Source organism: Antechinus flavipes, chromosome 3 (assembly GCF_016432865.1).
Source record: "Antechinus flavipes isolate AdamAnt ecotype Samford, QLD, Australia chromosome 3, AdamAnt_v2, whole genome shotgun sequence".
Classification (NCBI taxonomy): Eukaryota; Metazoa; Chordata; class Mammalia; order Dasyuromorphia; family Dasyuridae; genus Antechinus; species Antechinus flavipes.
The window spans coordinates 184,662,733-184,676,870 of NC_067400.1; the positions used below are offsets into that span (position 1 = coordinate 184,662,733).

The window sequence follows — 14,138 nt, forward strand, 5'->3', positions numbered from 1 at the left end:
CCCATCTTTTGGAGAATGACTGTATAAGTTATGGTATATGAATGTTATGAAACATTATTGTTCTACAAGAAATGATTAGAAAGTTGATTTCAGAGAAGCCTAGAGAGACTTACATGAACTGATACTAAGTGAAGTAGGTAAAACCAAGATTACATTGTAGACAACAACAATAAGATAATATGATGATCAACTCTGATACATGTGGCTCTTTTCAACAATGAAGTGATTTAGGCCAATTTCAATAGACTTATAATGGGGAAAGCCATCTTCATCCAGAAAGAGGACTATGGGGACTGAATGTGGATCACAACAGAGTATTTTCATCTTTTTGTTGTTGTTTGCTTCCTTTTTTATCCTTTTTTTTTCTTTTTGATTTGATTTTTTGGGGCAGCATGAAAAATGTAGAAATAGGCATGGGAAAGTTGCACATGTTTAACATTTATTGGATTACTTGCTGTGGCAAGTGGGTGGGGGAAAGGAAGGAGAAAACTTGGCAATACAAAGTTTTGCAAGTGTGAATGTTTAAAACTACCTTTGCATGTATCTTGAAAATTTTTCTAAAAAGCTATTATTAAAATAATCTACATTATGGTCAGCATACACAGCAAAAACAGTAATTCTTTAATAGAATATATTTAGACATTTTGCTTTTTCTTCCTCCTGTATTATTTTTTATCCCTTTGATAAAAGTATGGCAGTTACTTAAATTTAAGCAAAAGTACCTGATTCTGGATTACTTAGTAAGTAGTGCTTTGGCTTAAAGAGAACTACAGTAAAGTGGCCAAAGTAACATTTTGTCATAAACAATAGGTTTACAAAGTATGTAAAGCTTTTAATTAATGAAAATCAAACATGGATAAAATAAATTTATCCTGATTTACAAACTCATCTGGAAATAGTTGCTTAATGCTCTTAAAAACACAGCTTGCTTCTTTCAATATTAACAAACTATTGTGAGTTATGCCTCTCTTTCTTTGCATAAATTCACTTAAAGTGAATGTGGAGAAGTTTATGAAATGCAAACATAACATGTTGCAAGGCTTCTTAACAGTGATAATTTTCATGAAAGACATCACTATTTGGCTTCATTAATTTAACTTTTTGCTTCTTGTTTGGTGGTTTTAATGCTATGACAACAAGCTGTTAAGCCCTGAAGACAGGAAGACCCAAGTTCAAATCTGGTCTTGGGACACTTAACATATCCTAGCTATGTGACTCTGGGCAAGTCACTTAACTCCAATTGCCTCAACAACAACAACAACAACTATATATATATATATATATATATATATATATATATATATATATACACACATATATATAATACACATACAAAGACGGATATATATATATATAGATAGATAGATAGATAGATATAATATATAGTCTTTAATGTATGTATATACATACTAAAGAAATAGCTTGGTTTATTTGATAACATTTTTTAAATTACTTAGCCTTTAGTTTAAGGCCCACACATTCTTAGTATATCTCCAAAGAAGTAAAATTCTAGGAAGTCTGTGATGCATTAAAGAATTGTCAAGAGGGTCAAAGAAATCCTTCTTATTCAGGCTCAGCTATAAAAATAGAACCAATCATCTAGCTATCTAAATAGAAAGGTTCACATATCTATCTCTGTGTTCTTGGTAGCTATGGAGTAATAAAAGTCCCAGACTGAAATATTTCAACCAAAATTTAGGTATAAATAATTTAAAACATCTAGCATTTGCTATTGTTACTTTTTCTGTTTTTATTATAAGAACAATGCTAGGCCTAAAAAAATTTGTCAAAATTTGGTAAATTAAGAAAAACTTAAAACAATGATCTGTGGATAGTTTTAAGAATTATGTTTGTATTCAAAACCATCCAAATAAGGCTGAAATAATAAAAGTATATCCCTAGTTTCAGCCCTCCCTCCAAAATAAATTCATGCCCTGTGACTAGATATTTTTTGGTAAGAGGCTTGAGGGAGATCAAAATGCATGAAATACAAACATATCTTGGAATATGCTTATTAAACTATGGCATGTAATTTTGATAGAGAAAATTTTAATGTTTTAAGTATTTCTATAGCAATACATTAAGTAGTCTTGTTCTTTAAATCACTGAGGACATAAAAAGAGATGTTAAATTATTAAAGGTTCCATTTTGTTCTGAAATTACAATAGCACTGACACAAACTTTACTCTGTAAAGAGAGGTAGTAATTTGCATTACACTCTCTTATTTTGTAATGGTGACTGATTATTTCATTTTCTTACAATTTTCAAGTGAAAGTATACTGAGGGCACAAAAAGTGCTATATGGAATCATAGTCTTCATGTTCAAAACCATGCCTCTTTGTTTATAAAGTATGTTTCTATACTATGAAGTTTATTGGGTAGCAAAAAAATAAAAAAATAAAAAAGTGGTAAAAATCCGTCAATTCTAAGCTTGCCTAGTATGACTAGTATGTCCTAGTATAGGACTCAAGTCTAGTATTAGTCTCCTGGAGTTCATAAAGTAAAAAAAAAAAAAAAAAAAAAAAAAAAAAAAGCTAATTAGCTAGTTCTACATTCTAGGCATTGAACTCTACACTGGAAATTATATGATTGGAGGATGAGCCTCTTTAAGCTTCACTCAAATAATTTTTGGCAAATAAACTTAACTGTTCTTTTCCAGACCTATACTTTGAGAATTTCCAAGGTGTAACTAATAGGTTTTGCATTTCATTGCTATAGTCTTTGGAAACCTGGGGTCAATTCTATGCCATGAAGAAGCAACAAAGTAGAACTTTAATGGCCACTCTAATTCTAATAGTAAATGTATATATATATGCTTGCATACACATGAATACATATACAAACACACATTATGCTAGAATGGAATAACACTTCTAGGTCATTCAGCAGTTAACATAAAAAACTATGTATTTATCCATAGCAAAATTATTCATCAAGGGCATCATACAAGTATACAATTATAAGTCGGGCAACTTATATATTAAATCCATCAAAAACTTGCTTGAATTTAAGTGACTCACCCACAGTCAGATAGGTAGGTGATGAGAGATTGTATCTTGAAATCTAACTTAAATGTCCTTTGGTATTAGAACATTTCAAGGTCATTTTGGTAGCATAGAATAAATTGATACTTAATTTAGATTAATAGAAGTATATTGTTAAGAGTAAATAAAAAGATTGTCCTGCTATATTCTGCTTTTATTAGACTACATCTTGAGTTAGATTTATCTGGCACATTTTATAAAGGCAACTACTTTTTTTCATCATTTTTTAATTTAATTTTATTTTTTTTAAAGCAATTGGGGTTAAATGACTTGCCCAGGATTACACAGTTAGGAAATATTAAAAGTTTGAGGCTTCATTTGAACTCAGGTACTCCTGACTCCAGAGCTGATGCTCTTTCCACTGCACCGTTTAACTGCATCCACATTTTATAAAGGGAATAAAGAAATTAGGTTGATTATTGTGACTGTTTATAGTTAGTCCTTGAAGAGGATCAAAATGACATCATAACTCAGAATCAATATAAACTCAGAAGGCTTTGCCACTGATCCAACACAAATAGTTCATTTGAACATTTGGAATGGATTTGTTTGTAGATTTGGACATCTCATATTTCTTTTGAGCTACTGCTATTTTACTTTGCTCCTAGAGCACTTTCTTTGATATGGGCATGCCATGCTGTGCAGTTCTGTTCTAGCATCTCCATGTCTCACAATCAATGATGTTAAAGTTTTTCAGGGAAACTTTGAGATTGTTTTCTATCTGTGCTAAATTGACTGTGATGAGTAATGACTAAAAACAATAGCATTAAAAAATCACTTAAAGGAACTGGTATTTACTCTGCAGAAAAGAAAGCTTAGCTGAGATATCACACCATTTTTTACATACAGAAAGGGAGAGAGGAAGAGGGAAAGAGAGAAAGTTTATTAAGCACAAACTATATGATAGGCACTGTGCTAAGTACGGAAGATACAAATCCTATAAGCAAGACAATTTTTTGTACTCAAAGGACTTTCAAATTAGAAAAATAAAAAGATAATCAGGTAATGGCATGGAGGACCATTTCTATTTTAGCTAAGATACAAAGAGTCATGATTATTGAAGTGGAGTAGGAAGTGGTAACAATGATTGCTGGAGTGAAGGCAATGTAATATGGAAGTGGCTGGGGAATTAAGAGGAATCTTGAATCATATTGGGACATAACCATTTCACAAAAAAGAAGATCATAATTGAAAAAGATTGTGGCACCCCCAGGATCATATAGTACTAAGTGTCTGAGATCAGATTTGAACTCATATCCATCATTCTCACTAAAGTGCCAACTAAGTGGTTCTGGTAAAGGTAAGATGAAAAGTCACCTATGAGAATACGAATATAATATTAGATATTTTACTTTCTGTTTTTCTCTTAAGAAAAGAAATTAGGTTTAGTGGGTGGAAGTTACAAGGGAATAAGGAAAAATAAACCTCATCATACCATTAGTTAGGAAATAAATAGGATAAAGTTCACCGTGAGACTAAACTGCCTTGCAGTTAGACACAAAATCATAGAATTATATTTTAGATCACAGTCAGGTAGAGGTGGAAGAAAAGGTATTTTCTCTCTCACAAAGGAATCCAATTTTCAGAGGAAATTCTCAAAGTATAGGTCTGGAAAAGAACAGTTATGTTTATTTGCCAAAAATTACTCCAGTGCAGAGTTCAATGCCTAGATTAGATTCAGTCCTAAAGAAATCAAACCTTCAAAAAACACCTCTTCCTCTTCTTATACTCCATTTCATTAATCAATCTCCCATCCCAGAGTAAAACTTGGGAAATCTATTCAACAAAGCTTAACTATGATTTCTGTCTCATTTGTGCCCCAAAGAGATTTACAGGGTACTTTCAAGAAAGGTAGTATATATATATATATATATATATATATATATATATATATATATATATATATATATATATATATAAAATTAATCAGGTACATGACAGTTATTTATTTTCTCCCCCTGCTCCTGTCACACATATGCAAAATGCTTAAAATAAAAAACAACAACTCAGAAGTTACTTTGACACATATTTAACATATTAAATAATAACCCCTAATTCTTATTTTACTTTCCCAGTCAGTTGATAGTTAAAATATTAAAACTGTTAAATACATACATTACTTTCATGTAAAATCTGTACTATTTAAATAACTTGCTCAAAGTCCCTATCTTCTGGGGAGCCACACTGAGTCTTAGTTTTTCTTAGTCCTTTCACTTAGTGAAATGAAAAAGTTGAATTTTAAAGTTTTTTCCAGTTCTAAATCTATGTGTAGCAGAAGGATTGATACCCCATGCTTGAAACCAGGAGCTCCTCATACTTTGGTACAAGTTTGCTAAGAACTGTGGAAACATCAATTACACAACTGTCATTTTGTCAGCTGTGCTCAGGAAAAGCAGAGAAAGAGAGAGAGAGAGAGAGAGAGAGAGAGAGAGAGAGAGAGAGAGAGATTGAGAGAGAGAGAGAGAGAGAGAGAGAGCATACAAATGGAGCCCTTTAATACACTACAGGCTAATTTAGATAGAGACTTTTTTTTTTTTTTGCCATTAGATTGCTGGACCAGGGACAGAAGGATGTTAGGGAAAGAATCACACTTAGCTTCCATTTCAGGAATTTAGAGGAACAGACTACAAAGAAGGCAAAAGTGAGTAACAGCAGAAATTTCTTGTACTTGAAAGATTACTGAATAGTTGGTTCCTCCTGGTTCAGTGGCCAATCATCTTTGATACAACTTTGACTCCATCACAGGAACTATGGGACCAGCTAAAAGCCTCATTATAAATTCATCCCATTAGCTCTAGGCCTGAGCACATATGTAGCCAGATATGTCCAGAGTGCATTCACAGAAAGTACCACAGGCAAAATGTGTCACTAAAAGTGGCTAGAATAAAAGTTTATCTTCTTATGCTTCATGGGATGGCCTACATAGTCCTATCCTAATACATGCTGCATGGGATATCCAACCTCCTTGTTACAAATATATTTAGACTTGGAAAGACATTAAAATTCAACCATTTCATTTTACCATTGAGAAAATTGAGGCATAGAAATTGTGTAAATGTCTTCCTAAGGTCGCAAAGGTATACCTTATTTCCATTTAATGCTATTTTCTGTACTTTTCAGGTTGATCGTCAGCCCCAATTTATACAAGGCTATCGAGTCTTGTATCGCCAGATATCAGGGCTCCCATCTCCATCAACATGGCAAAACTTAGATGCTAAAGTGCCTACAGAACGCAGTGCTGTTCTAGTTAATCTGAAAAAAGGAGTGACTTATGAAATTAAAGTTCGACCATATTTTAATGAGTTTCAAGGAATGGATAGTGATTCCAAGTCAGCCCGCACTACTGAAGAAGGTCAGTATTGAAATGTACTATAAAATCTTACTAAGATTATAATAAAATCAATTTTGGTTGTTTTGTTTTTCTTAATTTCCTTTTAATCATCTATACATAGGGGTAGGCCATTATTGTTTTTGTTTTTGTTTTTTTTCTGAGGCAATTGGGGTTAAGTGACTTGCCCAGGGTTATACAGCTAGGCAGTGTTAAGTGTCTGAGGCCAGATTTGGACTCATGTCCTCCTGACTCCAGGGCTGGGGCTCTATCCATTGTATCACCTAGCTGCTCCTATAGGCTATTATTGTTAAAAGTAAAAAAAAAATGGTAATCTGAAAAAAAAGAATTTTTGAATGTCCCTTTCTTCCATTTGCTTCGGTTTTTCTGAGAGCATCCTGCTCCTCATTTCTTACAACACAGTAGTATTCCATTACATAGAACAATTTGTTCATCCATTTTCCAATTGATAGACATCTCTTTACTTTCCATTTCTTTGCCACCACTGAAAGAGCTGCCATATATATTTTTGTACACAATTTTATTGTTCATGTCTTTGGGAGATAGACCAAGTAGTGGTATTGCTGAATCAAAGGATATGCAGAGTTTAATTGCCTTTGGATCATAGTTCCAAATTGCTCTACAGAATGAATGGATCAGTTCACAACTCCACCAACAATGCATCAGTTTTCCCACACCCACTCCAATATTTATTTGCCACATTAGCCAATCAGATAACTATATGTTGGTAACTTAGAGATGTTTAATTTGCATTTCTCTAATCAATAGTGATTTAGAGCATTTTGATATAACTATAGATAGCTTTGATTACTTCATCTGAAAATGGGGGAACAGCTCTTATTTCTACAAATTTGACTCAATTTTCTATATATTTGAGAAATTAAATATTTATTAGAGAAACTTGATATAATTTTTTCACATTAAAAATTAACATGTATTTTCTTTCATCCTATTTCCCAATTATTTATTCTACTCTTTCTTCTTTCACCCTGTTCATTCTCAAAAGCGTTGTTGCTTCTGATTTTTACCTCCATCAATCTATACTTTCTTGTCAGCACTCTCATCTCTTATCCCTTTCCCCTCCTATTTTCATGTATAATAGATTTCTACATACAAATGAAAGTGTATGCTATTTCCTGTTTAAGCCAATTCCAATGAGAGTAAGGTTCAAGTGTTCCTTCTTCCCCTCTCCCCCCCCCCCCGCCCCATTACACACACTTCTCCCATTTTCTCCTTCACTGTAAAAATCTCTTTTGGGCTTCTTTTAATACAGATAATTGACCCCATTCTACTTCTCCTTTTAACTTCTCTTAGTGAATTCTTTTTTTCTAGTCCATTGATTTTATTTTTTAGATAATCATACAATCACATTCCATTCACAACCATGCTTATGTGTGTGTGTGTGTGTGTGTGTGTGTGTATGTTTCTTCTACTGTCCTTAAAAAATGAGAATGCTTTTATGAATTCATAAGTATTATTTCCCCAAATAAGAATGTAAAGAATTTAACCTTGATGACCTTATGATTTCTCTTCTCTGTTTACCTTTTTATACTTCTTCTGAATCTTACATTTTAATGCTTCTTTTAAAAAATGTACTTATTAGTGTTCAAAATTTTCTTTTATAATATTTTGATTTCCGCTTTTTCCACCTGCTCTTCTTCCTCTCCAAAACAGCAATCAATATGATATAGATTACACACTGAGTCTTGTATTTGCAAGTCAGATTTTTTATTTTGCTCTGGTCTTTTCAACAGGTATGCATAAAAAAAATCCTCTATTTAATTGAATATTCTTTTTTTTTTTTCTGTCAGGAGGATTATAATTAGTTTTTATGGGCAAGTGATTCTTTGTTGTAATCCTAGCTATTTTGCTCTTATTTCAATCCCTCATCTTTTAACACAGAAACTGTTAGATCTTGTTCTATCCTGACTGAGCCTCCAGGAAATTTGAATTGTATCTTTTGGCTACTTATAATATTTTTTCCTTGACTAAAAGCTCTGGAATTTGATTATAATATTTCAAGGAGTTTTTATTTTGTGATCTCTTTCAGGAGGTGTTCAGCACATATTTTCAATGTCTATTTTACCTCCAGGATCTAAGATATCAGGGTACTTTTCCTTTATAATTTTGTGAAATATTTTAGGTAGGCTTTCAGGTAGCCTAATACTTTTTAAATTATCTCTCCTGAATCTATTTTCCTGGTCATTTATTTTTCCAAAGAATTATTTCACATTTTCTTCTGTTTTTTTTTTCATTCTTTGGACTTAGTTTAATTGTTTCTTGATGTTCTAAAAATTATTAGCTTTTACTTTCCCACTTTCAAGGAATTATATTCTTCAATGATCTTTTGTACCTACTTTCTCATTTAGCCAATTCTATTTATTTTGGTCATTTTAAAAAATATCTTTTTTCCATTTGGCCAATTCTGCTTTCCAAAATATTCTTTTCTTTATTAGAATTTTTTGCCTCTTTTACTTGGCCCTTTTTTAAGATTTTGTTTTCTTCTCTATATTTTTGTGCTCCCTTTGACAAGTTGTTGACGTTTTTGTTCATGATTTTCTTATATCATTCCTATTTCTCTTCCTCATTTTTCCTTTTTCTCTCTTATTTGATTTTTAAAATATTTTTTTTGAGTTTTCCCATGGCCTAAAACTAATTCAGATTTTTCTTTGAGACTCTGCATGTAGGAATTTTAACTTTGTTGTCTTATTCTAAATTTGTCTTTATCTTCCTTGTCACCATAGTAACTTTCTAAAGTCAGGATCTTATTCTGCTGTTTGCTCATTTTCCAGGCTATTTCTTGACTTTTGAATTCATACTGAGTGGGGATATGCTTGCAGAGTAGAGTGGGCACTGTCCTAAGCTTCAGGGTTGTTTGGTTCTGTTTTTTTTTTTTTTTTTGTGGGGGTGCAAGTTGGCAACTGTTTTTGGAGGGAATTATGAGAATCTGTAAATTTTCAGTTCTTCCTAGGTTGTATAATCTCCTGTTCTGTGCAATGGGCAATGACTGACCACAAGCAATCTTTTCCATACTGGAGCTATGACCAGGGTCCTTGCTTCCCTGCATCTACAAGTTCTGGTGTGCTAGCACTCCTCCTTGCCTTGGGACTGTGACCTAGGACCTCCCAGGTCCAATTCTGGTCAACATAACAAAGTCCTGCCCCTGGTTCCATAAAATGGATTCCTGTGATCTCCTTCTGACTAGTTGTTTGATCCCTTTACTATCTGTGCACTGAAATATCTGTAAACCGCTGCTGCTACCACTGATTCAGTAGACCTCAAGGCCTGTTCCTGGTTTCCTAGGTTGGGTCTATGCTGGTATAGCTTACAGTAAACTGTACTCTATTTCCATGCTACTGCAACAGACTTTTCCTACAATACAAATGCCTTTTTGTATTGGGATGGAAAATTGTTTCACTACATGTTTTTTGGTTCTGATACTCTAGAATTTGTTTGGGGCTATTCTTTAAGGTGTATGGGGAAGAGCTCAGATGAGTCCCTGCTTTTTCTCAACCATCTTGGCTCCGCCTCTTCAATTCTTGAAATATAGTAATATCTGTATGTTAAAATGTAGATAAGAATTAATTCTAATTATATTAATTAATACATATTAATTAATTAACTAATAATATAATTAATCATAATATTATATTAATATATAATAAGAATTAATTCTATTTATATAACCATTTTCTCTAAATCATGCAATTCTCCAATATTCCAAATATACCAGATATATTTACAGCCTACCCATTGGAGAATACATTACAGAAAAGATAGAAATCCTTATGAATTAACTCCAGAGAAAGTCCATCCTTAATATGCTCATTCAACCACTTTCCCCTTCCCCCCCCCCCAATATATCATCATGCTTTCAGTAGGAACAAATGTTAACTCAGAATTACATGCAAGCCATCATAATAGGGTTCTTGTTACTGATGACTGCATCTGACTTTGCCAGAATCATTTCCACCCATACTTCATTCTTCAAAGAATAGTAAGACTTCAAATATGCCCAGCTATATTCTGCCTTTTTACTGAGTCCTTACTCCCGATTAAGGATTTTCAAAGCTACAAAAATTCTTCCTGGAGCATGTTCTGCAACATTCCCCCACTCATAAACAAACAAACAAAAAACCCAGCAGACATTTACTCAACCTAATTTTGAGGGATAAAGAGACCCAAGAAAAGAGTTAAAGCTGAGTAGTAACCTAATTAAAAGAACCCAAATAAATATTTTAAAACAACGTGATGTCAGAAGAGGGAATCAAACTCCCTAAAGGGAACTACTAAAGGAGTCAAGGAAAACCCTAAATGATTTTTTAAGGAAAATTCTACCAAACTTTTAAAGAAAAATTAATGCTTCTATTATAAGATTATTCTCAAAAATCAAGAAATAAAGCTACTATTAAAGAACAATTAATACTGCTATTATACAGATTATTCTCAAAAATCAAGAAATAAAGCATACTATCAAACTCTCTTTACATAATACATACATTCTCAAGATGGACTACTGGGTGGCAAAATAGAGAAAGTCCCACTCCTGGAGGCAGAAGGATTGGACTTCAAACTTGGTCTCAGAGACTTACTAGCTATGTGATCTTGGGCAAATTGCCTAACCTTGTTTGCCTCCTTATCTGTGAAGGAGCTGAAGAAGGAAATGGCAAACTATACTCTAATATCATTACCATGAAAACCCCAAATGGGATCACAGTGTGTTGGATATGATGAAGCAACAACAATAACAACAAACAATCCCCCCCCCCCAAAAAAAAGAATAAAACAAAACAAAACAAAACTGAGAGGTAAGAATTGCAGGGATGCATTGAAAAATATATTTAGGAAAACAAAGAATAGCAATAAAAATATTTTGAAAAGAAAAAAGATTGTGTTTTACTTATAAAGGATAAATTTTTTTAAAAGCTAACAATAGAGTGTTATCATATATTCTTTTAAACAGTTTTGTGATTAAAGATATACTTTGCTTATTCCTTGATTATATTTTCCTCTAGGATATTCTCTATATGTGAGTTGCTCATTTTCAAAAATATTTTATAGTGCTGAAAAAGTATGTTTTGGAGTAGTTGGTTATTGTTGTCCTATTGGCACTCTTTAGACTCAATTCATATTCAAATGCTTTTGCTTAATAACAACAATTATTAAAATAGAAGATTAATAAAATGTTTGTTGAAGTGAAATTCAGGAGCCAGAAATAGGAGAAGGATTATGGACTATGGAGAATGTGGGCATCATCTTTTCCTTGCTAGTTTATTTATGTAGAGTACTAAGGAATAATATCTCTTTTTGTAGCATATAATTCAGCATGACCTGCCAAATGATTTCCTACATTAATGGAAATTTGATTTTATTCAATATTTCTCTCAGTGAATGTTGTTTGAAGTTCCCTTGAACTTAACTTTGAAGTTAAAGATAATTTATGGTCTGTGTTATTATACTTTTTAATGAGCGTTGTCAAATATTTTTTCTTCTTGTCATTTATTCATTTTTTAAAAACCTTCTTAAATATGACAAATGGGAAAATATTTTGTAAACCATTTCAACATGAAATGAGATGATTTGCTGTAAATAAATAATCATTGGATTTTTACCTTTCCCTAATTAAATAGCTTATATTTACTCAAACATTTCAAAATATTTTTATAAAAAATGTTAATTGTTAGAGGCAGACATTTTAGGAATAGTATTATTTTCTTCTGTGATTTGGAGTACATATATTTGAAGTACATATACAGATATGTGTATGCATATGTGTGAATGTGTGTGTATACTGACAGACTTTTTAGAAGGCAATAGTATCCTTTTAGATAATAGTAAGGTTTTTTTTTTAATATTTGGAAATAAAAATAATAGAAATACACAATAATGATAACATTTATCAAACTTCATTAGGCTTTGCAGTAAAGGGAGCTTGCTGGGCAGAGTTGAGGTGGGGAAAGGGAAACTAATCCTTTATATAGATTTAATTTAATATGCAATGTCACATTTGGGGACTATTCCAAAAATCAATTTCTCCTTAATTTGACTTATAGAGATAAGCATTTGTCACAATTCAGCATCTATTCATCTCCTACTTCTTTCACCTTTTGAAGGTATAAAATAAAATTCAGTAGACATATATCTGGAAAAAATGAGGAGTGATTTGGATTTCTTCTCACCCCTAAAGAGAAGTTTGAGCATTGTAATAACTGACTTGCCATAAGGCAGGCATAGTGTTCTTTACAAACAAATATAAGAAGAAATGAGAAACACTTTTTAAAAATATTTTTGTGGTAGTTTATGTAATAACTAAAGAAGTGTTAGAGAAGGTGTTGAATTTATAGCATAGTTCTAGATTTCTGAGAAAAAAATCTCACAAAGGGAAAAACAGAAAGCAGTATTGTATGACCCTATTAATTCATATGCCAGTAAGTATATGGCCATATCGGTCATATAATGTACTATCATATCATATTTTTCAAATATTTGGGTTCTATTGCCATGCTAGAAAAGAAAGTTTATAATAAATTCATCAAGATACTATCCTGATAAATATGGTACATATTTTTACATTAAGAAGAAACTTTTAAAGCAATATAAAAATATCAGTTTTATTTATGATTGTTATAGTTTTTAATTGACAAAATATTTTATGTAGCATTATACAGTATATACAAATGTAGCATTTGTATATTTGTTTTGGAAGATACCTGCCAGTAAAGATCACTTGTCAGCTAAGGGGGATTATCTCCTATCTTGTGTCCCAAGCTAAACATATACTGCTAATAAGTTTTTGTTTGTTTACTTGTGTGGTCTAAACCGTTAAGTCTGCAGTATATGATTTTAAGCAGTTCTCTGGGAGCTATGAAGAAACTGTTTATATTCATACATACATATATACAGATATATGTATGTGTGTTTAATTTTTTCTTTTTTATGCATTTATTTCAACTAGAATTTTTTTCTTTCTATACACACATACACACACATTTGACAAAATTTGATTAACAAACTTTAATTACTTTTTCTAACAGTAATTTCTAATATACTATCAGCAGAAAATATCTTCTCCAAATGTTTTTGTGTTGTGGAAGATATAGCAAAGTTTCCTTTATTGAAAATTTCCATGTCTACTACATTTACATTTAGGGCTATCACATTTTTTTAAAATCACTATACTAGAACTTTGAGTATGATTTTCTTACATTAGCACTATTTAAGTAAAAGTAATTCTTTGGCAACTAGATTCATAATGCTAGTTTATATTTTCCTTTTTTCTTTGCAGCTCCAAGTGCTCCCCCACAATCTGTCACAGTGTTGACAGTTGGAAACCACAACAGCACAAGTATCACTGTTTCCTGGGACCCTCCTCCTCCAGATCATCAAAATGGAATTATCCAGGAATACAAGGTATGGTCAGAGTACATAAGAACAAAAAAGTTACTAGATGCACTTTTTTCCCAAAACATTCTATTAGATACAGAAATTGTATAGTTTGGTAATTATATGTTTTTCCTACAAAATGATTTATTCTTTGTGAAATACAGTAGTGAAGAAAGATACTGCTGACAAACAGAACAGAGAAATTGTGACCTACAATTGCCCAACTAATATATGATGAAATTGAAATTAGAACACAGATACATAATAGAGATATATAATAAAGATTCAACTAGCCATTTCAGTTGTTAGTGAAAAAAATATTAAACACTAAATTTGTTGTTGCTTGGAAGAAAAGAAAAAT

General features: G+C 31.9%; 1 protein-coding gene across 1 annotated transcript in view; it reads left to right on the top strand.

The window, feature by feature from the left end:
• The window catches only part of ROBO2 (roundabout guidance receptor 2), a 636,650-nt gene that overhangs the window by 560,633 nt on the left and 61,879 nt on the right, over nt 1–14,138 (top strand). Inside the window, exons 15-16 of the mRNA XM_051990556.1 lie at nt 6,166–6,397; nt 13,680–13,804. Of these exons, the coding sequence (XP_051846516.1) occupies nt 6,166–6,397; nt 13,680–13,804 (357 nt within the window). The remainder of the gene's footprint in view (nt 1–6,165; nt 6,398–13,679; nt 13,805–14,138) is intronic.